Raw genomic sequence first — 22,430 nt, 5'->3', positions numbered from 1 at the left:
CCCTGATAGTAGCTAGGTAAGGACTACTAGCCAGTCAGAAGCAACTAACTGTCTAACTGCATGTCATTCTCCCTTGTGGGTGGAGGGACTTAAGAGACCGTTTTGGGCTTTAGTGGAAAGGGGGGAGGGACATTTTTGGGCTAAGTCCTGGATCTTCGCAATCCTACCTTCAGCACCTTTAACACCAAAACAGAAACAGTTCTCTTTAAGATCCCAGCAAACCACCCCAACCAAAAAGTAAGCAGTTCCCCGCTGGACAATGAAAACTTAGTGAAGCCTCTTGATTTTCTTTTCTTGATGCAAATGATCGGGGTAAGGTAATCGGGGTGAATGCCGATCCCCCATCAGTTAAAAAATCTCTTGTAGGGATATCCCTACAAGAGAGTGTTCATTTCACGAAGACAGAAACCCCAACCCCAGCTCCGGTTCCATTTGTGCAGAGTTGGAGCTGTCAGCAGGTTGTCACGACGCGCAGGCAGTGATTCGGCTGCACACACTCGGTCCCCTTGTTCTGCTCTAACAGGACACCCGCTGCTACAACACACACGTCCAGTTGGCCTGATGTACAAAATAAACTTTGCCGCGTCTGCACATTGTTAGTTAGTCCGTGACAGGATGCTGAATATGTATTACACACATGATGTAGCCTCCACAGCAGTGGCGGATCTAGACAATTTTACATGGGGGGGCAAAGGGGTAGCGAGAGATCTTGGTAGGGTGGCAGGGGAAGACGGTACATGGGAACCCCCATACGTAAACTGCTATGCCCTACTACGCCCCGCAACGCCCTGCTACGCCCTAAACTGCTACAACTATTATTTCTAGTCATAGTTCCATTATCTTTTTTGCTACTATAATTACCATTATTATGAATCATAATTCTCTATATCTGTATATCTGTATCCATCTGTATCTAACCGGCAGCGGCCACCAAGAACCTGGATCTGTCTGATGTTTCTGCCCAAAAGGAAGTTTTTCCTCGCCACTGTTGCACCAAATGCTTGCTCTTGGGAGAATTGTTGGGTCTTTGTAACTTAAAGAGTGTGGTCTAGACCTACTCTATCTGTAAAGTGTCTGGAGAAGAGTGAACTGTTGTTGTATATATAAATATTTACATATCTAACCCTATAACATATACAACAGAATGGAAATAGCCAAAAACAAAAAAAAAGGTCATGTCACGACATGTTATGTTACTGTACTGCAATTTATATGGAAGGAGAATATAAACCAACCATATGGTCCAGGGGTAACTGCAGCATCCTCTTCCTCTCTGTCATCTTCATCTGCCTCCTCCTGATCACTCTCTGCCTCTGTCCCTCTCTCTGAACCTGCAGCCACCTCTTCATCCCTCACTGTCAATTCTTCCTTTCCCTCTTCTCTTTCACTCATTTCTGCAACCCCTTCTGTGGTCTTCTCCTGCTCTGACCTGCCTGGTCTCTCCAGTTTACTGCCTTCCCCTTCTTCATTTCCCTCCTTCTCTTCCTCCTGTGCACATCTCAGGATTTTCTTGGCTGGCAATATCCCCACTTTTAGGCTTCAGCTAATATCTCCAGCTACTCTGGCCTGCAAAAGTCAAGATGTGAAAAGCTCTTATTTATTTTATGTTATTCTTCTTTTACATTAGACTGTATGGCCCTGTAGCTAATATAAGTAGCCTAAAAAACATAACATCAGACTTAGAAGATTTATTACATGCACACATCAGTTATGTTTAGACTAGCCTTCTTAACCCCGTTGTATTTGTTGTTTTCCCAGTTTGACAGTAAAGGATGTTGCCTGGTTTAATTTGTGCAGCCGTATTGTCGTGATATGTGAGAGGAAGTGGATTTTATAATACTCCTTAACTAATCATATACAAATGATCGGTCTCAGCAAGCACTGTGTATTGTGTTGTAACGTAACGCCACCGAAACGGCGACCCTCTGTAAACGTTATGAATTCAAACATGCCAGTTTGTAATATTTTGTATTATGCTCTTCTTGTCTTTACTGAAATCAAACTAATCAAACAGCAGAATGCGCTTACAAACCAGGAGGGAGCGATTTGACTTTTGGCTAACGTAATAGACGCGCTGTTGTTGATGCTGACTCGCCTTTAGCAGACATTACATTTATTACAAATGTAACTTTAGATGAAACGTGTGTTTTAACTTCACCTGGGGAAACTGACTTCACTTTCCGAGGCTCGGCTCGGTCGCTCCAGTCTTTGCCGGGATGCAGGGCCACCGCCCCGCAGCAGACTCGCTGTGTGTGTGTGTGAGCCAGACTGGGCGAACGCCGCTCTGCACGTTTGATGCAGGGACGTAGCTGAGTATTTGAGGGGCAGGGGGCTAAGATTACATCTACAATTATTATTTATTATGAATTAATATAAATTAATTGTTTGTTTCAATGTTTTAAGAAGCTTTGTTTTCACAAGCAAAGTTTTTTGAACACCAAAGTTAGGGGGGCAGCTGGGGGGGGGCAAGGCCCTACAGTGGGGGGTCAGCTGCCCCCACTTGCCCCCCTGTAGATCCGCCCCTGCTCCACAGATGTCCCACTTTCTGAGGAAGGAGACTTCCTGTCTGCTGCATTGTGACACCTAAATGCCAAAGAAAAAAAGTGCCTTGCTTTATATTCCTGGAGCTTTAGACGGAGTTGAGCCTCCAACCCTGCAGATGATTTTGTGCTTTTGTTCCACTGCAAGCAGATTGCATGGAAAACTGCACATTACTAATGCAGCACAGATGCTGAATTTGATGACCTCGACAATGACTGCCATTAACAATAGAAACTGATATGTTATTTTCTGACTAGGGACACATCAATTCAATGTGCAACGTTAGAAAAAGACAAAATAATGAACATTCATTTCAATGGACCTTGACCTTCTACAAACAAGAAACATATTCAAATATTTTAAGAAATCTGCTAGCATCCCATAAACTAAACAACTGCCAAAATGACTTATGTTTGATGTGTGGGATACTACTGTTTTGTGAGCACAGTTCCCATGATGCTTTGATAGATGCAAACAGGAAGTATAATGTTTCAATAGAGTTAGTGACTTAGCTGTGGGCAACAATTCCTTTATTTCTCAGGCCACCAAACTGTTAAACCTCACAATGAACCAATGACTGGGTTCCCATTTAACTACTGGGGAATTGTTGGGTGTCTATAAGTTATAGTGTGGTCAAACCTACTCTATCTGTAAAGTGTGCTGAGATAACGTCTGTTATGATATGACACTATAAATAAAAATGAACTGAAATTAAATTGATTGTGATGGTTTTAGCAATGGCAAACTCTAGGTTTCCTGTTGTCAATTGATGTATTCCTGTAATTTATTAAGTTTTTTTGTACCTGAGTCTGTGAGCCTACGTCTGTGGGTGTGTGTATGTTTTACCTGGCTGCAAGACAAATTTCCCCTGAGGGATAATAAAGTTAAAGTTGAAAATGAAAAGTTGGGGAAAGGAATCAATGCTGGCTAATGGAAACAAGAAGTAAGCAGTTCAAAGTCATACGTTCCCTCTCCTCCATTGTGGCTCTATAAAAACATCCTGCTACTTCTGTTTTTGCTCCTTACAGGCAGGAGTCATAATTCACTTAGAGTCAAAAGAGATTACCAGAAAAAAAAAATGACAAATGTTGTTGTTTTTCTGGTGAAGACAGTCTCAGATTTAATCATCCTAAAATAAAGTGTCATGGATTTCCTGAATTTCAGTATTTCCTTATTTCTTATTATTTTAGAGAAAACTAACATTTGATCAAAATACATGATGCATTTTGGCATGCACCATAGATTTTCCTTTTGATATAGCACGCCACGTGCGCAAATGGGACCAATTATCAGCTCAGAGGAAGCAACGCATTTTCTTTTGAAGTACAGCGGGATATGTGACTACATACGAATGTTGTCGTCCAGTCTCTAAATGTACACTTTCAAATTGTTGGAAATGTAACACAGAAGACGGCCAATTACTTCATGTCCTAGGGTCCTGTGATAAGGTCCAGGAATTTTGGACCGGTATACATGATAACCTATGTCGGATTGCTGGGATCCAGGTTCCATTCAGCCTAAGATTATTTGTTCTGGGAGATGGGTCAATCCTAAACGGGATATATAAGCACATAAGAACCTGGGTCCAGACTAGTTTAATGATCGCCAGACAGATCATTTTAAGAGGATGGAAGAATGAATGGGGGCCGTCAATCCAGGAGTGGGCTTGTGAGATGGCTAGGGTGGTACCGTTTGAAAAAATGTCATATAAACGGTTTGCCAGATTGGATGGCTATACTAGAAAATGGGGAATGTAGCTGAGCTTTCTGGAGGGCTCCTAGGAAGCTTTGTGCTGGGGAGAGACGTGTATGATGGGCTTATGGAGTTGTCATCTATACATATGTTCATTTGGTTTATTGTCTATTTTGTTATTATTTTTGCTGCATGGTCTTGAATATTGTAGTTACCGTGTCATCTTTTCTTGATTTCTGTCTGGGCGGGTGGTGATGATGAAGCCAACATAGGTTTTGTATGTTTAAAAAAAATTATTGTTTATCACAAAATAAAAAGTTCACTTTCATCTTGGAGGAGACGTGGCCATCGGTCATAACTCCGTCGCACGCTGCTCCATCATTGCGCGATAAAAATAAAAAATAAAACAGAGTAAACAACATTTACAAGACCCACTTTCTCCTTCTTCCCCTCGGGATGGTTTAATATCCCGAGCCGCCTCGTCGCCTCCGAGATCAAACTGATCAACGGAGGGTTCATTCTGCTGTTGTCAAGTTAACAAATGAAAGCGGCAGAGGCGGAGCGCGCAGTTCATCCCTTTTCTGACGATATTTCTAAAGGGCCAATCTAACTCCTCCTCCTGCTGTACACGGAGGTGAAAACTGCGGTTGATAACGGATTAGACCCGCTGCTGGAATACTAACAGGCTCAGTAGATTACCATGGCTGGCTGCTGCGTCTCTTTCTCATTCGCCCCTCAGCAGAGGCAATAAAAGCGGAGGGGAGAAGGAGGAGGAGGAGGAGGAGGAGGCGGGCTAAAAGGTTTGTCGGCTGAAGGCGGCTATAACTCTGAGAGCCTTGAATAGGATGTCTTGGAGATACAAAAAAGAAGGGGGAGGAAGTAGAGCTTTGGAGGAAATAAAAACCTCCAACTTTGACACAATAAGAGCACTCTAAAGCTGAAGATGAAGGTCTTTGGAATGCAATAAACAGGAAGTCAGAGCAGTCACTTGCTATCTTCCATCATAGTTTTATAACCGACAGATTCAATATAACCTCCAGACTTATAACCCTCTGACTCAAAACTTTTTGTCTATTACTGTTATATCTCTTTTAAAATGATCATTGAACTGTTTTACTCTGCCAGTATCAAGGCACTGTGCTTTTTACAGCTGCTAAAAAATGAAATATATTGTTGCACTTTTAATGAATTAGTCTGGATATAAGCAGGGGACCTTTGTATGTATCAATGCTGCAGTAATCACTTTAATAACCAGTAGGGCTGGGACGATATGCTTTTGTCCCGATTCGATTCTTTCACGATACACGGGTGCCGATTAAATTTCTATTGCGATTTTCATTATTGCGATTCTAAAAGTATTGCCATTCTGTTAATGAATATCGCAATTTTCTTTTGCTTCTTTAACAAAAACATAAGTTGAATAATACACTTCTAGAGACCATATATCATATATCAACATTTCTAAAAACTAATTGTTTTCTAAAAAGAATGCACATCACATGTCATTACACTGTCATTTATAAAGAAGTACATAACTTGTATATTCAGCATTTTCTGCTTTTGCTCAGTTTTGCTGGAAACTGATGGTGTTGAGCATCAGCGTATGAACAGAAAATACTAAGGTGAATCATTGGTAAAATAAATAAACACAAAATATCGATGCTACGGAAAAGCAACGTGATATCATGACTTTGCGTAAACATACACAACCACTTTCTTAAGCCAAGTGGCGTGTTATCTGTACGCATTTTGAGCTATCCGCGTGTATGTCTACGCTGTGTACAGCAGACGTAACCATACACGCCACTTTCTAAAGGCAAGTCTGCACACATTTTTTGCGCCGTATACAGTGGACGGGTTGGGTTTAGGAAAAGAAGAAAGCAACGGTTGAGTTTAGGAAATGTGATATGCGGGACACGATCCCTGGTCTCCTGGGTGAAGGTCCTGTGTTTGACCCATCCTCCACCCCGACCAACCTCCCTACGTGGATTTTCGCCCTTTCATACTACTTGCTACGGCGTCAATTCACACGCAATCGCAAGGTAATGTAAGTCAATGGAGGCCAAACGGCGTTGATAAACACGCTAAAAAGCGAGTATGCCTCACACTTCCTGCACTCACCGTATGCTGTACAGCACGTTGCCGTTTTTAGAGATGCGTAGCAGCTTGTTGTCGGTGGTGACCTCGTGGAAGTTGGCCCCTTTCTCGTTGGCGAAGAACAAGTCCGGTTTCCAGATGGAGTCCAACATAGAGGGGTCCAGGTCCAGCGAATCGTCGGGGTACTCGCTGTAGGCCAGCCGAGGGTCGTTCCACTGCTGTCTCAAGAAGATGTTCACTCTGTAGTCCTGAGAGGAGACAGACAGCGGATATGTTAGAGAGGGAGATGCATCTGTTCTAAAGCTGTGGCTGGATGGATGGCAAAACGAAAATGATCACACATTCCAACATGACATCATGACTTTGCGTAAACATACACGCCACAGCTAAGTGGCGTGTTATCTGTACGCATTTTGAGCTATCCGCGTGTATGTCTACGCTATATATAGCGGACGGCAGTCTGCAACGTCACAGCATAAAAGTACACGCCACTTTCTAAAGCCACGTGGCGTGTTATCGCGAGGCTACGTGTTATCGCTAGGCTACGGTTGGGTTTAGGAAACGTGACACGTGGGTTGGGTTTAGGAAAAGAACAAACGTGGAAAGGAAACATCACACGTGGGACACGATCCCCAGTCTCCTGGGTGAAGGTCCTGTGTTTGACCCATCCTCCTCCCAGACCAACCTCCCTACGCGGATTTTCGCCCTTTCATACTACTCGCTATGACATCAATTCACACGCAATCGCAAGGTAATGTAAGTCAATGGAGGCCAAACGGCGTTGATTAACACGCTAAAAAGCGAGTATGCGTCTCGATAACATGCAAATAATGGCATATGAATTGGCGTGTCATACATACGCCACTTCATGAGATCATTCTGCACATTCAGTGATTTTGATAAGCGGCATTACAGAGAAGAACAATTTCCACACCCACAGGAGCGAGAAACAGACCAGAATGCAATGCACCAGCCACCCAATAACCAATTTATCTTGTTCTTGACACACTTTTCATTTTTTTAGGCCTTTATTATAGTAGTAGTAGTATAGAATACAGCTGAAGATGTGAAAGAGGAGAGACAGGGGGGATGACATGCAGCAAAGGGCCGCAGGTCAGGGTTGAACCTGCGGCCGCTGCCACAAGGACTGAGCCTTTGTACATGGGGCGCCCACTCTACCAGGTGAGCTATCCAGGCGCCCCACATCGTTCATCTTTTAGCTCATATTGTACTATCACCATCATCGCTGCTGCTCTCTCCACGTACGACTACCGCGGCTGCATCCTCTGGAGGGCCAAAGTCTCTCTGAGGCAGACGAGGCATGGCCGAGGGGAAATTGATTTGGAAGAGAAATTAAATTACAACAAACCTGCAAAAGTTATAAAGCAAAAAATGCCAGAAAGCACTTGAACGGAAGGATGTAAAATGTACCCGCGGGGAAATGTTCCCTTGAAAAAATGAAAGGGAAAAAAGGCTCATCAAGGGTCATTGCACTGCTGACTCAAGATGCCAGAGCTCCATATTGAGGAATGGATGGACAGATGTACAGATGGAGTGATGGACAGGAATTTTGCAGTTGGGTGAGCAGGTGGTTATGGGTCTTCATCCATACGTCTTTTTCTCTTTCGTGCGAGATTTTACTGATCACAGTGAGTTGTGGCCTCGAGCCATATCTAAGATCTGTGCCACAGGCGGGAAACCGGCTCGGTGTGCAGCCTCAGATCCTCCTCAGCCTTTAAGACTTTACTCTTTATTTACAATGTGGTACTTTTCCTTGGAGGCTTGTGTTCGCTGTGGTTTGGTTTTAAAGTTTTTTTTGTTTTGTCTTTTACAAAAGACAACAGTAAAACCACACCAAAGAATGAAGTTGCCAGAAACAGAGGGATTCATAGACAGGCAGATGGATGTGTGGAGAGTTGGCCTGGTACAGAGCTGAAGGACATCGAGCTGCTGCTCCCTCTTTAGTCTTACACCGGGAGATGGAGAGATACAGTGGGACGACAGTCAGAGGGATAGATGAACAGGAGATAGAAAGGCTCTAGATCGTTTTTCAAAGAAATTCACAAGTCACAGAGCCTTCAAAGACGAGATAGTAACGAGTGCTTGTGTTGTTGCAATAAAGAGGATGGATTCCTAAAGCACAAAGGATAAAGCCTTTTCCTCCGTGACTTAGAACATAGCCAAATCAGTGTGTGGTCATGGTTTGTTGTTGTTGGGCAACTTCATGTCCTTCCTTATTGACGATATTTACTGAGTTTCTGCAGGTTTCACCAAGTCAAATTTAAGACTTTTTAGGACGTTCTTAAGACCATTATAAATTAAATTTAAGACATTTATCACAACATCAACTCAGCCCAAAATTATTTTTTTTCAAGTCAAGTATCATTAAAGTTGTACTTCCCCGTAGCTGAAGAAAAAATCAGTTTCATGTCTGTGGTACAATCCAAAAGAGACTCGCACCAATGACACAAAAACTGATTGGCTGCAATGTAAGTCGCATATTGGTGTCATTTGTAATATATCAAAGTTATATTTGGATTAGCAAAAGAAAGAACTACAACATCACAGAATTAAAACAAAATAGAGCATTAGAGGTAGCGTTGCATGGACGCAGGAAAATTAAGACCTTTTTAAAATGATTATAATTATTTAAGAGAAAAAGCCCAAAGTCCCCCCCAAAGGGACTTACCATCTCCAACAGAAAACACTGTTCACCAACTGCTCCAAACAGCTCTATTGTAGTCCAGCCTTTACTTCAGAGACAAACGTGGTCACTTTGGAAGACTTTATAATGCTCGTAGTGTGGCACTCCCTCATATTCTGCTTCTGACTGGCTAGTAGTCCTTACCTAGGTACTGTCAGGGCACGCCCTCATACTCTGCTTCTGACTGGCTAGTAGTCCTTACCTAGCTACTGCACATGTGTGACTCCCAACAAAGATGGAACAGAAGTGCGATGCCTCACTCTGTAGCTAAAACAGAGAGCTCAACACACAGGGTGAAAAGAGGAGCTGCAGCAATGTGAAGTACAACAAAAATATGGCGTTTTTTGAAAATTAAACCATATAAACCCATTCTGATATAACATCTAAATACAGTTATGAACCTGAAAATGAGCATAATATGAGCACTTTAAGACTTTTTAAGGCCTAATATTTAGACATTGAAATATTAGACTTGTTAAGACACCATGGAAACCCTGTTTGAAGTGAAGTTTTATTTTCTCTCTTAAATCTTCGATAAAGGCAGCGAGCCTTGGTGCTGTTTGCAAACCATCTACAGACCATCTTAAGAGTAACTGAAGAGACTGAAACTAAAGATATGAATGGACATGATTCTCAGACACAGTTCTGATTCTTGGAGCTGCTGTGCACTGAAATCTACTGAATCACCTGCAGACCCAGTATCATTACAATCAGGTGTTTAAAAACTAATATCTGAGCTGGATACCAATTGTATTCAGGTGTGCCAATAATATTGACTTGACACAATCCCTGGGATTTTTTTGTACCGACCACTGATACAGTTTGTTCAAATATTGTGTAATTAAATCTTAATCCAAGAAGCCCTAACTCTAACCCTTACCCTAACCAAATCTGTGCGTCTAAAAGTTGAGTGAATAAATCCTTTGTGTATTATCCTGAATCATGTTAAACAGCCTATTTTAGTAAAATGAAGCCCTCTGCTAAACATTTCTTTGCGGCCTTCAAAGTACAAGGCATCCGTAGCATGAACTCCTCATGTAATATACAGTACGTCCTGTACAAATAAGCCTGCAGTCAAAAGTTTGACCTTTGAATCAGTTAACGCTGCTGATCTGTGCTTTACTGATCCGAGTCTCGGTTTAAAAAGCTTTTATCGAGCTGGAATGTGAGCCAACTGGAGGTTAAATCCAGACTGCAGCGCGGAGATGAACCTCCGCCGCGTGGCTTTAATACCTCCAGCCTCCGCTGTTTAACGGAACGATCAATACGTCTCTTACAGGTCTGACTGTGTGTGCGTTGGGTGCGTGCTTAAAAGTGTGTATCCCTGCACTTCTAACTTTGTGAGGACCAATTTGAGTTTTGGAGAGTGAAAATGTTTTTGTAAATGAGAAGATCTAAGATAATTTAAGTGTTACCGTCCTTGTAACGACTAAATGGACAACGTGTCAGTGACAAAATAACTCATAGCAGATATTTATGGGTCAGTGGGGCTGGCCTGCCCTGACAAAATGTATACAAATATATTTTTAGGATGTTTTGTATATAAATGACAACAGCAGAAAATGTGTGTTTTATTGCTGTTTTGCCATTTCAACTTAATACTTATACTGCATTGTGTGTTCAGTAGTGAATAAGACACATTTTGAGTTTTCTCAAATTAAATATTTGACTTGAATAAATGATAAAGAACACTAAATGAAACTAGACAATCTAGTGATTGTAACTTCCAACTTTGACAGTCAGTTACTACTCTCAGAGCTGCAAGAGGTAGCTCAAACACTGTTTGTTCAAGTGTTTAAACAAAGGACTAATGGTGTCATTTTTCAGGTGAGAGCAGTCATTTTGTCTGGTCCTCCTTCACCTATTTTATTGGTTGTTTTGATGGTTAGAATTAGGTTAAGGTTAGTGTTGGAATTAAGAATCGATCCAGGTAGAAGATTAACTGTTGCTCCCTCGGAGCTTTATTGTATAACCTCCACCGCCCATTCTCCCTTCCCTGTTTCACAATCAGAGATGGAGTGTCTTTATTCAGCGTGGGATGGCATTTAGCTCGCCCCTCCATCCCCCTAATTGTCAATTATTCTCAGAAATATGGAGCTTGGCCACTTTGGCCAGGCTGAAACCATCATTAAGCTGCGTGGTGTAGCAGAAATGCTTCGCAGGGACAAGCCACGGCCATGCCAGCAGCCCCAGCGGGTGGCATTTAAAGGAGCAATCAGCCACAGTACTGTGTATGTGTGTGTCTTTGTGTATAATGTGTGTGTGTAGTACAGTCACATGGCCATCAGCCTCAGTGAGACCACGTTTATCACTGTTTATTAGACGGAATATCTCACATGAAACAAATGAGCTTGACCTTTCAAAAAGGAGTCGCCTTTTCTTCTGCTCGAGAATATGATAAATAACCCGAAATGGTGCAGAGATGAGGAGCGTCTGTCGATGGAGAGAGGGAGCGAGGGAATAGAGAAGAGAGGAACGAGCCCACGCCAGGGTCATCAGTCATACACCCGCCTGCGGTTTGACACCAGCTTGGAAAGGGCGAAAGTTGAGAGGGAATGCCCTTTATACGGAGTCGCTAAAGACAAAGATAATTATGAATTCAATGGTAGCACGAGTCAGACTTTTTCATAGCTAATTGTTGTGATGTCGCTGAACTCTTCTCTTGCGCGGCAGTGCTCTCGCGAAAGCACAAGATCACGCGAGAATCACATATCATGAAAATCTATCTTGTCAGGCTTCAAGTAATGCGTTTGTGTCTGAACATCAGCGGACCGAACCAAACAGCGTCCGGCGGACAGATGGCTCATCCAATCACCTGCAAAGTATTTTTTGTATAGTGCCTGCCCTTATTCCAATGACAGCTTTACAAAAATAACTGTAGATTGGGCTGTGCAATTAATCAAAATTTTAATTGCTATTACGATTTTGACTCCTAATGATTACAAAAACAGAATAATCGAGAAAAACGATTATTTTGCACATCGCGTTTTGCAAGTAAACTCTTATCTTAAACTCTTGTTTTGTGTTCAAACAGGAAAAGTATGAAGGGAAATGTCACAGTTCTAGGTGTTTTCACTATTGATTTGAACTTTTCCAATGTTTTTTTAAATTCAATAATCCTAACATCTTTCCAAAAGTCAATGAGTAATAGTGTTAAATAATCGTGATCGCAATATTGACCAAAATCATTGCGATAATGATTATTTTTCCCTGATCGAGCAGCCCTATGTTGTAAACGAACCTTTCACTGGATCAGAAAACAGGAAATACTCAGATTCAGTTCTCTCAAACCAAGGGGGTAAGCCAAGTTCCACACAGCGTACCTCATATGGCGCCATTTTGATGCTAACAAGCACTCATCCTCCGTTAGCATCCCATTGACTGCCATTCATTTTGACGTCACTTTGACAGCGAATAACTTTACATCTGAAGCGTTTAAAGACTCTATTTGTCCATTGTTTATTTCTAAAGAAACACGACAATGTATAAAAGGCTCCATTACCGTGTACCTCACGTTATGGCTCCATAGAAACCGTTTTTGTAAAAATAGGCTAACAATTGTGTCATAACCACACAACTTTCTGTCGTAGTTTCGACTCACATTAGCTGTTTAAGTTTAATTACTAATGTTAACTAGCATGTTAGTTAGCAATAATTAGCCTGTGCCTATGTTATCTCCTTACATATACCTACGCTCTCAGTCTCTGCAAGATTGGGAATGATTGAGATTTCTCTCTCTCAGTTTGCAGCTGCGTAGTAACGCCAGAGCAACGCGATCCGTTGGTCCATTTCACAAACTACTTAATTGATTGTTAATTAGCCTGTCAGACCATCACCTCCAGAGATGCAAACATACACTGCAGTTTCACCTGTTAAACACAAAACGGCTTTATTTTGACATCTCTTGAAAGCCAATCATGAAACAACAGATGGTTTCATGGGGAAAAACTGGTCATCTTGGGGATGTCATGCGCTCCATAAAGCTTCAGCTTCATGGGTCAGAGGCTCCTCGTGGCTGCAGATGGATGCACATTTAGTGCATTAAACTGAGAGGGGGATTGGACAGAGCAGCATGCTCCCATTCAAATGAGGGGACAGAAACGTGTGGGTGCAAAATAAAGATTTCATGAATTATTAAGAATCGGGAGCGAATGGATGACTAATTCGATGTTTATTAAAAAATGTTAAGGTTAATAAATTGGGGGTATATGACAAAATCTGGAAACCATTTCACCAATTTATAATTATATATATTGATAATAGTTGTAATTGCAATGAAAAGTCAATATGTCCTCCTACGGACAGGGGAATGTACTGCAGGATGTTATGTCACATACGCATGATGATATGCAGTAAAACGTGAGACTCCTACGACGTCTGTAGGCTCATACTCATGGTTTAATAGCCTGACATAAAGCTGTTGGACTGTTAAGTGCCGCCACGCTGCTAAGAAACCATTAGTAGAGGAAATGCTGTACTTACACAATACCGCACTCATTTCAGCATGTATTAAACTCAGGCAGTAAACCATGCATGAAAGACTGCAATCTTACTCCTCTTCTTCTTCTTCTTCTTCTTCTTCAAATGCAAGAACTACAGCAAAACAGCAGCAGCCATATTCTAATTCCACGCCTGTCATAACATTCTGCCGCCACCCTGGATGCTGCTCAGGTAGGAAGGAGCGATAGGAGGTTACGGAGTCTCACACATTATGGCGCCACATCTGCTCTGCCCAGACAACATTGCACTGAGAGAGAAAAATATGCTGTTTTTCACTGTGTGGCCTCGAAAATGAGCCGCACCACCACCAGCAGCAACACTGTGGGATGCCAAATCAATTCACAACAGCAAACGTCTCTCTGGATCTGGAGGTGATTTTGAAAAATTAGACATTTGCCCGTTGAACTGAGCATTTTGTGGATGTCTGGGAAAAAAATAAATAAACTAAGAGGCATTAAGCGACTGTACATCAGAGGAAGACATTTTGCAGCAATTATACCTCCAAAATGAATGTGGATTTCTGCTCTGAGACAGTATTTAGACCAGATCTGTGAGACTAAAATAGTGCTAGATCAAGAGTGCTGACCGTGTACAGCTGCAGAGACACAGTGCAGATATAATAAAGTCCACAGACACCGTGGTCCAACACATACACTAACTGGCACGCACATGGCAGAAATACTGTCCACTTTTTCTTTATTTTGTTGTTTGAGATTTGCAACTTAAACAACACGTAAAAATGCTACTGCTAATATTGAGTGGGTCTGAGAGAAAACCAGACTGCCCCTCCTCTTGGCTCTGTTTTCAGGCTTTAGTCAATCTAGTCCATGACGTTGACTTTGGCCAATCACAGGCCATTTCAGAGAGAGGGTATTCCTATTGGCTGTTCTACAAATGCAGATGCGCGTGAACGTCCCTTTAGATGGTGAAAGCTTGATTTAGTGACAGAACATCAGGCAGAATTGGAAGGATAAAAGGAACCCAAAAGAAGGGAGATGGACTTCTCAAAAAGAGTCTGAAAGAAAGTCTGACAAAAAATTGTCAATATCGGCGAAGCATTTCAGAGCTGGAGAGAAAAAATGCTGTTAATAGTTTAGCCTTCTGCTAACCGTAGTCAAAGACTCACGGCTGTGACTAATTCAAGTTCATGTTTCTGCAGTCTTTATCCTTGATGTTCCACTTCCGGGATTGCTCCATTACTGACAAATATTTCGCCAGATTTCCCTCCTTTAGGCAGGATATCCGTTGCCTTGGGCTTCCTTTGTGTTGGCATTTTAAACTCCGGTGGATTTATAAGTGCTATGGTTAACTGCTCCTCAGATCTCTGCAGGGTAAATCCTGACAGCTAGCTTGACTATCTATCCAATCTGAGTTTTCTGTTGCGCGACTAAAACTACTTTTGAACGTACACATGTTCCACCAAAACAAGTTCCTTCCCGAGGCTATTTTGCAGAGGCACCGCGGCTTTTCCTGGTGCCTAGCACCACCCAAGACGATTGTGATTGGTTTAAAGAAATGCCAATTAACGAGAGCATGTTTTTCTCCCATCCCGGAATGCTGTGTGGAGTAGCCAGACCCTCATCCGCAGCGCTTTGGAGGAAGGTCTGGCAAAGCGAGACTAATGTTTCTGTAGCTAGCTAGACCTTGAATTACAGTATGTCATCTCAAAGGTCTTTACAAAGAAAACAGAATGGGAGTTTTCATTGAATGGCCGCAATATAACGCCATCATGATACAATGAATGACTGGTACTCATACAGGTCACTGTATGAAGAGAGGGGCTGAGGACAGAGAGGGGAGAGCTGCAGGAGGAGGGCTGCATTTTACTATTCTGGTGGGTTTTTTGTGCCTTTTCTAGAAAACTGCGTACCCGAGTTTAGACTGTTTCTAGGAAATAGTATCTAAAAGCAACCTGGCAGTTTACTGTGGCTCTTCCTTTGAGAGCGACTACAACCACAATAGATGGAGAGAGAACGAGGGAGAGATATGCATGGAGAGAGAGAGGGTATAAAGGATAAAGCTGACAATCATACTTTAAGTAACAGTGTAAAGCCTGGGATGGGAATGAATGAGCAGTGAGATAACTGTGTGTGGGGGGAGAGAGAGAGAGAGTCAGAGAGAGAGAGAGAGAGAGAGAGAGAGAGAGACAGTCAGAGAGACAGAGATAGATGAATGTCACAAATAGTACAGAACAGTGTATATCCTACGAGCTTGGGTTTATATATCTCATATCTAACCTTAGGAATGGGTACAGAGAAAGAAGACAATAAAACACGTTTATATTACTCATACATAATACCATTCTGGAGAAAATGGAAGAACTGTTACAGTAATTGAGTGTATTATTACGTGAGTCGGGAGCTGAGAATTTTTCATTATGACAGCAAGAACCATTTCACCAATTTTATTGGCACATGTTGATATTGATAAGTCCAAGTTTTCTTAACCTCAAAATATCATGGAATTTGGATATTATAAGGCTAGTGTGAGTACACGTCTGTTCTTAATATAAGAGGAAATAATGGAGGGAGAAAACGAGTGGTAAAGTGGGATGAAGAGAGAGAGAAAGAAGGGGGTTGCGTGTCTGTCTGTCTGAATGTGTGTCTGACTGTGTGTGTGTGTGTGTGTGTGTGTGTGTGTGTGTGTGTGTGTGTGTGTGTGTGTGTGTGTGTGTGTGTGTGTGTGTGTGTGTGTGTGAAGTGAGCAAGTAAGCGAGCAAGGAGAGCGCTGAAACAGGAATAAAGCCTCGTACCGCCGGGACTTCAACACGCACTGCGCCATTCTGACGACTCGATCTATCACTGTTCACTGTGCTCCGGCCCCAGCAGCACTGTGTGTGTGTGTGTGTGTGTGTGTGTGTGTGTGTGTGTGTGTGTGTGTGGAGGATGGAGGGATATTGTAGTCTACGTTTAAAGCGAGAGCTACACAATGCAACGAACACCATCACTGCATCGAGAAAATCGTCCTCAGCCTCTGGAGCTATAAAATGGATTTTCTGGTTTGATAAAAAAACAACAACTGATAAATCCAATTATTTCAGTTGTTTCTGCTTCTAATCCACCCTTTGAGAGATAAGGGCAACATCACTGACTGTGGTCGTCAGTCTAAGCATCCAGAAGTATAACTTTTTTTGATTGATGTGTGGCTCTGACAGGCTATGGGGGTCAGACGCTCCGATAACATCTGAAAAATTTAATTTTCTCCGCAGGGGTATATGATTGGGTCATCAAACAACATCCTCTAAGATCAGTGATAAGGAAAAATCGGGTAATCCAGAAAATAAATGGGAGAAACCTCTGAAAGACAAACTGAAGAATCCGTCATTCAGGCAATCCATGCTGCTGTCAAGTTATCACTAAAAGCTAAAGACTACAACCTCATGGTGGCACTAGTGGTGAAACCAGGGGATCATCAGAGCCCTAAGGATACGTTGTCTGGAAACCATGACTGAATGACTGTACAAAGTTTTGTGCCAACCCATCCAGAAGAAGTTTGAGATATTTCACAGGAAAAGTGAACAATTTTAACATGCTGGTGGCGCCAAAGGAAAAGTCAGGGAATCACCAAAAGCAGTGGGATTCATCCTCTGGGGATCATGGATGTGTCTACAAAATTGTGTCTCAATTCATCTAATGGTTATTTTAATCTTGACAAAAGTGGCTGAGTGACTGGCTGGATCTCAGGTTCTTAAATTGCACCCCGTTTCTTCACTTACGTCCCTTCCTCTGGTCTTAGTCCGTCCCACCGAGGAAGCACGTGAGGAAATCACGCGAGGAGAGAGGAAACGAGGAAAGAGGGATGAGGTGTCTTTCCTCTGAAGCGTCACTTGAATACATCAGCTGTATGGGCGGAGTTAGCAATGGCTTTCCGCTGCACGGCTTCCAGGAAGGCTGCTCTCGTATATCCTCACTCATAGCTCCTCAGAGATCCATCCTCCAACTTCCATCCTCGTAGCCTGGCTCAGCCCTCCGACGTACTTCCGCACAATTTTCATTTCCCTTCAGTCCCTTCAGTTTGCAGTATAGTCTTGGGTTTTCCCCAGCCAAATATTTGGCGGTCCAATCAGCGAACAGAGGTAGTGGCTGAGAACGATAACGTTGAGGTTGTGCGCTAGTTTCAGTTGTAGTTCCGTAATGGCGGCGGAAAAAGACGCGAGCGAAAGCCATTTGGTGCATTGTGGCAACGCTGCCGAATATCCAGAAGTTAAAGCCTGAGCAAGAACAATCTTTGCTGAATTTTGTTGGTGGCCATGATGTTGTGGTCCTCCTCCCCACGGGGTTCTGGAACAGTTTGATTTTCCAGCTCGCTCCGTTAGTGGTGAAGGAGTTAGCTAAGGCTAACGCTAGCGATGCTAAGCCAACGACCAAACGTTGACGATTGGTTACGGCAGATCCAGACTGGCTCTGGGCAGAGCCAATAGTTTTAAACTTCAACAGAGTACCCTCCTTCGAGGAAGTTAACACTTGTAAATGGAGAGTGGCCAGACTCTCTGTACAAATGAAATGGACCAGAGTCTGGTAGGACCAGGCTAATGGAGCAGAGTCTGGTAGGACCAGGCTAGTGTACCAGAGTCTGGTAGGACCAGGCTAATGGACCAGAGGCTGGTAGGACCAGGCTAATGTACCAGAATCTGGTAGGACCAGGCTAATGTCCCAGAATCTGGTAGGACCAGGCTAATGTACCAGAGTCTGGTAGGACCAGGCTAATGTCCCAGAATCTGGTAGGACCAGGCTAATGGACCAGAGGCTGGTAGGACCAGGCTAATGTACCAGAGTCTGGTAGGACCAGGCTAATGTCCCAGAATCTGGTAGGACCAGGCTAATGTACCAGAGTCTGGTAGGACCAGGCTAATGTCCCAGAATCTGGTAGGACCAGGCTAATGTACCAGAGTCTGGTAGGACCAGGCTAATGTCCCAGAATCTGGTAGGACCAGGCTAATGTACCAGAGTCTGGTAGGACCAGGCTAACATCCTCGCTCCAGCAGAAAAAAAGAGCTTTGAGACGGCCTTCATGAAGGAAGGCCAGAACCACTTCCAGTTCAGGCGAGGAAGCGAGGAGCTTTTAAAGAAGAGAAGTGAGTTCTATGGCTACTGAGATCACACACACACACACACACACACACATACTACAGTTCAGTGTCACCATATCTGCTTTGGGCCTGGTTGCTCTGTGAAGGTTGATGGTTCAGTTATATTAACAATAATGGATTTTCTGTTTGCTCGCAAACAGGCATGACACAAGCGCCGCCGCGTTGTTATGCAAATAGCCGCGGCAGTGATGCGCTGTCTCAAATGAAGTGTTTGAAATGGGAGACAAGCTCAATGAGGCGGAGACTTTTCTTAACACTCACGAGGGCAGAAGGCTTTTAGTTTTTCAAAAGGAAATAAAAAAAAACGAAACTGAATATCAGCGCTGCATCGTTTCAATTAATCGCATTTTTTTTTAGGACAAAATTGCCTCAGCGGAAATGGAGCTGCAACGAGATGAGACATTTTCCATTAGCCGCCCAACCATCAGTGACCAAGTGACGAATAAAGAATATCAAAATCCACACGTCGAGCTGTGTTACAAAGCCGTGTTAAGAATAACTGAGCTTACCATTGTTGTTTCAGCGATGGACCCAAAACTGTTGATAAAAATGTTGCAGGTTACGTTTACCGGCGGACCTGCAGAAAGGGAAGAGAGAGGGAACACAGAGGGAAAGAGACAGAGAAGTTAGATTTTATCTGAACGTTTTCAACAACCTGCATGACGTAAAAAATAAAATTACGCAAATAAAACTTAATCAAGAGAAGAAAACTTTGAGATAAGAGCCCCAGAAACTCCAAACAAAGACTGTATTTTCTGCAGAGATTAGATTGTTAACATTGACAGGAAGTTTGACATCTAGTCTGATAATGAGGCTAAAATGACAGCTTGTTTCCACTTCATTAATCAGAGTGACATTGTGTGTGTGTGTGTGTGTGTGTGTGTGTGTGTGTGTGTGTTTTACTGTTTGCTGTGGGGGGGGGGGAGGGTTAGTTTGCTACTCGGATCAGTTCATTTATTGTCATGTTGTGTCGATCGAAGAAATATGCCAATTTCAAGCTGCATTGATATTTTTCCCTTTGGCCACTTTGGGTGGGGGGGGAAGAAGCTGTAACACAACACTTACACACTTATACATTATCCACTTATGTAGCAGTTAGGGTGAACATGTAAGCAAACAGTTGCCCAAATAGACATCCAGTGACACAAAACAACATTATCATCTCAGTGGAGTGTGTCCACCTGATGAACGTCTGTCCAATCTTTCTTCTTTGAGCTCTGGTTGGGTCTCCACCAACTCCACAGAAACAAATGTAGCTTTTGAGTTCTTCCCCAGCTGACTTTATGTGTCTGCTGTTCGGTGCTGGGCAGGTAATGTACAGCGGGGTTCTCAGAAATTGTTACTAAAAAAACACAACCACAACTACATTTGCAGGCTTTAAAAACAGAACAATGAGCAGTTAAAATACTCCATAGAGCTGAGGGGAATTGCTGAGCTTGTGATAATCCTCTCTTAGTTTGTCACAAGTGAGTGACTTTTATATAACACACAGTCATTTGATCCATTTTTCATCTAAAAATACTGATTATGCAGCTTTAAAGTGCTCATATTATGCTTTTTGGCATTTTCCCTTTCCTTTATTGGGTTATATATCTTTGTTGTGCACGTTATAGGTTTACAAAGTGAAAAAGCCCAAAGTCCCCCCCAAAGGGACATACCATCTCCAACAGGAAACACTGTTCACCAACTGCTCCAAACAGCTCTATTGTAGTCCAGCCTTTAGAGACAAACGTGGTCACTTTGTAACACACGTTATAATGCTCGCCTAGCTGCTAGCATGGCACGCTCTCATACTCTGCTTCTGACTGGCTAGTAGTCCTTACCTAGGTACTGTCAGGTCACGCCCTCATACTCTGCTTCTGACTGGCTAGTAGTCCTTACCTAGGTACTGTCAGGGCACGCCCTCATACTCTGCTTCTGACTGGCTAGTAGTCCTTACCTAGGTACTGAGCATGTGCGACTCCCAACAAAGATGAAACAGAAGTGAGATGCCTCACTCTGTAGCTAAAACAGAGAGCTCAACACACAGGGTGAAAAGAGGAGCTGCAGCAATGTGCAGTACAACAAAAATATGGTGTTTTAAGAAAATTAAACCATGTAAACCTATTCAGGTACAACCTCTAAATACAATTATGAACTTGAAAAGGAGCATAATATGAGCACTTTAAGTTATATATCTCATCCATGTTTGTTGCCTTTTTCTGGCACGAGACATTAACATCCCCTTTTTAATCCTGACTACAAAACCCTAATTGGCTTAAAAAAAGAGCCGTCCATGAGCACAACACCAGACCTATTTGAATTGCTGAAAAGAAAATTGGAGATGCGATACCAGGCTACTTGCGATCCTTCCCTCTGGGCAGAGAAACAGGCTTCTGAAAATCAGATTCAAACATAAACCACCCCTCTGCACTTAACCTTAGTTTTATACTAATTGTGTTGCATTCTTTTAGATCAATTTTATTGTATTTCATGTTGTGTGTATGGGAACTGAACTGAGGTGGATTGTGTGCGTTCAGTCCCTGTGTGTGACCAGATATCAGAGCAGCAGGGAAGACTACAGCTAAAGTGAGTTGATGACAGACTGCAGAGAATAAACAAAGTGAAAGAAAGTGTTCGGTGAGGTGGGTTCCAGCACAAACTTAAATACTCCGACAGTGTCCGACTGCAGCAAGTTTGGTCAAGAGTCAGTGAGAAGGAAAACGTGTAAACATCTCATTACGACATTAAGAAAACTAGAAAATCAATTTCACATCCCCTTTGAGACTTAAAAAGTGTCATTTCAAAGGAACACATAATGACAAAAAATAGTCCCCCTCACTCTCCTGTCAAGAGATGAGACAAGGTTGTTTTTTTTCAAGGTTGTTTTCCAATGAGCGAGTCAAAGTGGAAGTAAAAAGCATTCAGGCCTTTTGCGCCCGCTCCATCAATTTGCTGCATTACTAAGGTTGTACAAACACAAATGCGATTACTTGGCAGCAGGAGTGGAGTTGCACTGAGGAGCGTGGCTCTCATCTCCGTCAGGCAGTGGACTTGATATTGGCTTTAAGTGCTAAATCACAGTGAGTGAACTCTTCTTATCTGAGGTAGTCGCTGCTGCTTTTGATGATGACAGAGAGTCAATGTGCCCAGTAAACTGCAGAACTAAAATGTAGTCAAATACAAAACTGAATTAGAAAAGTGCCACAGTTACAAACTAATGCTTTACCATAATATAGCTCCTTTGCAGTACAGCTCTGCACTTTTCATGCAGAGAAATGCATTAAAATGTGTGGAAAAAGTGCCATTATATAGTCTTTGTCTATGAAATAATTAGATTGCTGCACACACCATTTTTGCAAAATTTTTGTAATGTGATTACTGTAATCCTATTATATATAATCCACTCTTAATCAGGCATTCATCAGATAATTGTATGTAATACTGTGCTGAATTACAGAATGTATTTTTTATTTTAAAGTCAAGGGGCTGCATGAGTCATATTCTCACGCGCACACACACACACACACACACACACACACACACACACACACACACACACAGGTTGTGTTTAAAGTCCCTGGCTAAATTCACTGTCTAATTCCACTTGCCGCCGGCTAGCTGCGGATGAAGGAAGGGGTCTGGATTATTTTGATGGCCAATTACTCTCCCTGTCACAGTCTGAGGACTGCTGGAGGCCACTGGGGAGGAATATCATCTGAGAGTCATTCACACACACTCACGCACACAAGCACGCTACTGTGGTTAAGCCATAGGAGTAGAATCATAGGGTTGAAGATGCACAGTTAAGCTGGAAAAAAATCATTA

The 22,430-nt window shown here is 42.6% G+C and overlaps 1 protein-coding gene across 1 annotated transcript in view; it reads right to left on the bottom strand.

Annotated features, from left to right (window-relative positions):
• The window catches only part of glra1 (glycine receptor, alpha 1), a 61,707-nt gene extending 42,501 nt beyond the window's left edge, over window positions 1-19,206 (bottom strand). The window contains exons 1-2 of the mRNA XM_028589459.1: window positions 19,133-19,206; window positions 6,355-6,578 (exon numbers count right to left, since the gene is read on the bottom strand). Of these exons, the coding sequence (XP_028445260.1) occupies window positions 6,355-6,578; window positions 19,133-19,135 (227 nt within the window). The 5' untranslated portion in view covers window positions 19,136-19,206. The remainder of the gene's footprint in view (window positions 1-6,354; window positions 6,579-19,132) is intronic.
• Window positions 19,207-22,430: the final 3,224 nt, after the last annotated feature.

This window comes from Perca flavescens, chromosome 10, assembly GCF_004354835.1.
Source record: "Perca flavescens isolate YP-PL-M2 chromosome 10, PFLA_1.0, whole genome shotgun sequence".
Classification (NCBI taxonomy): Eukaryota; Metazoa; Chordata; class Actinopteri; order Perciformes; family Percidae; genus Perca; species Perca flavescens.
This window is presented reverse-complemented; position numbering and strand designations above follow the sequence as displayed.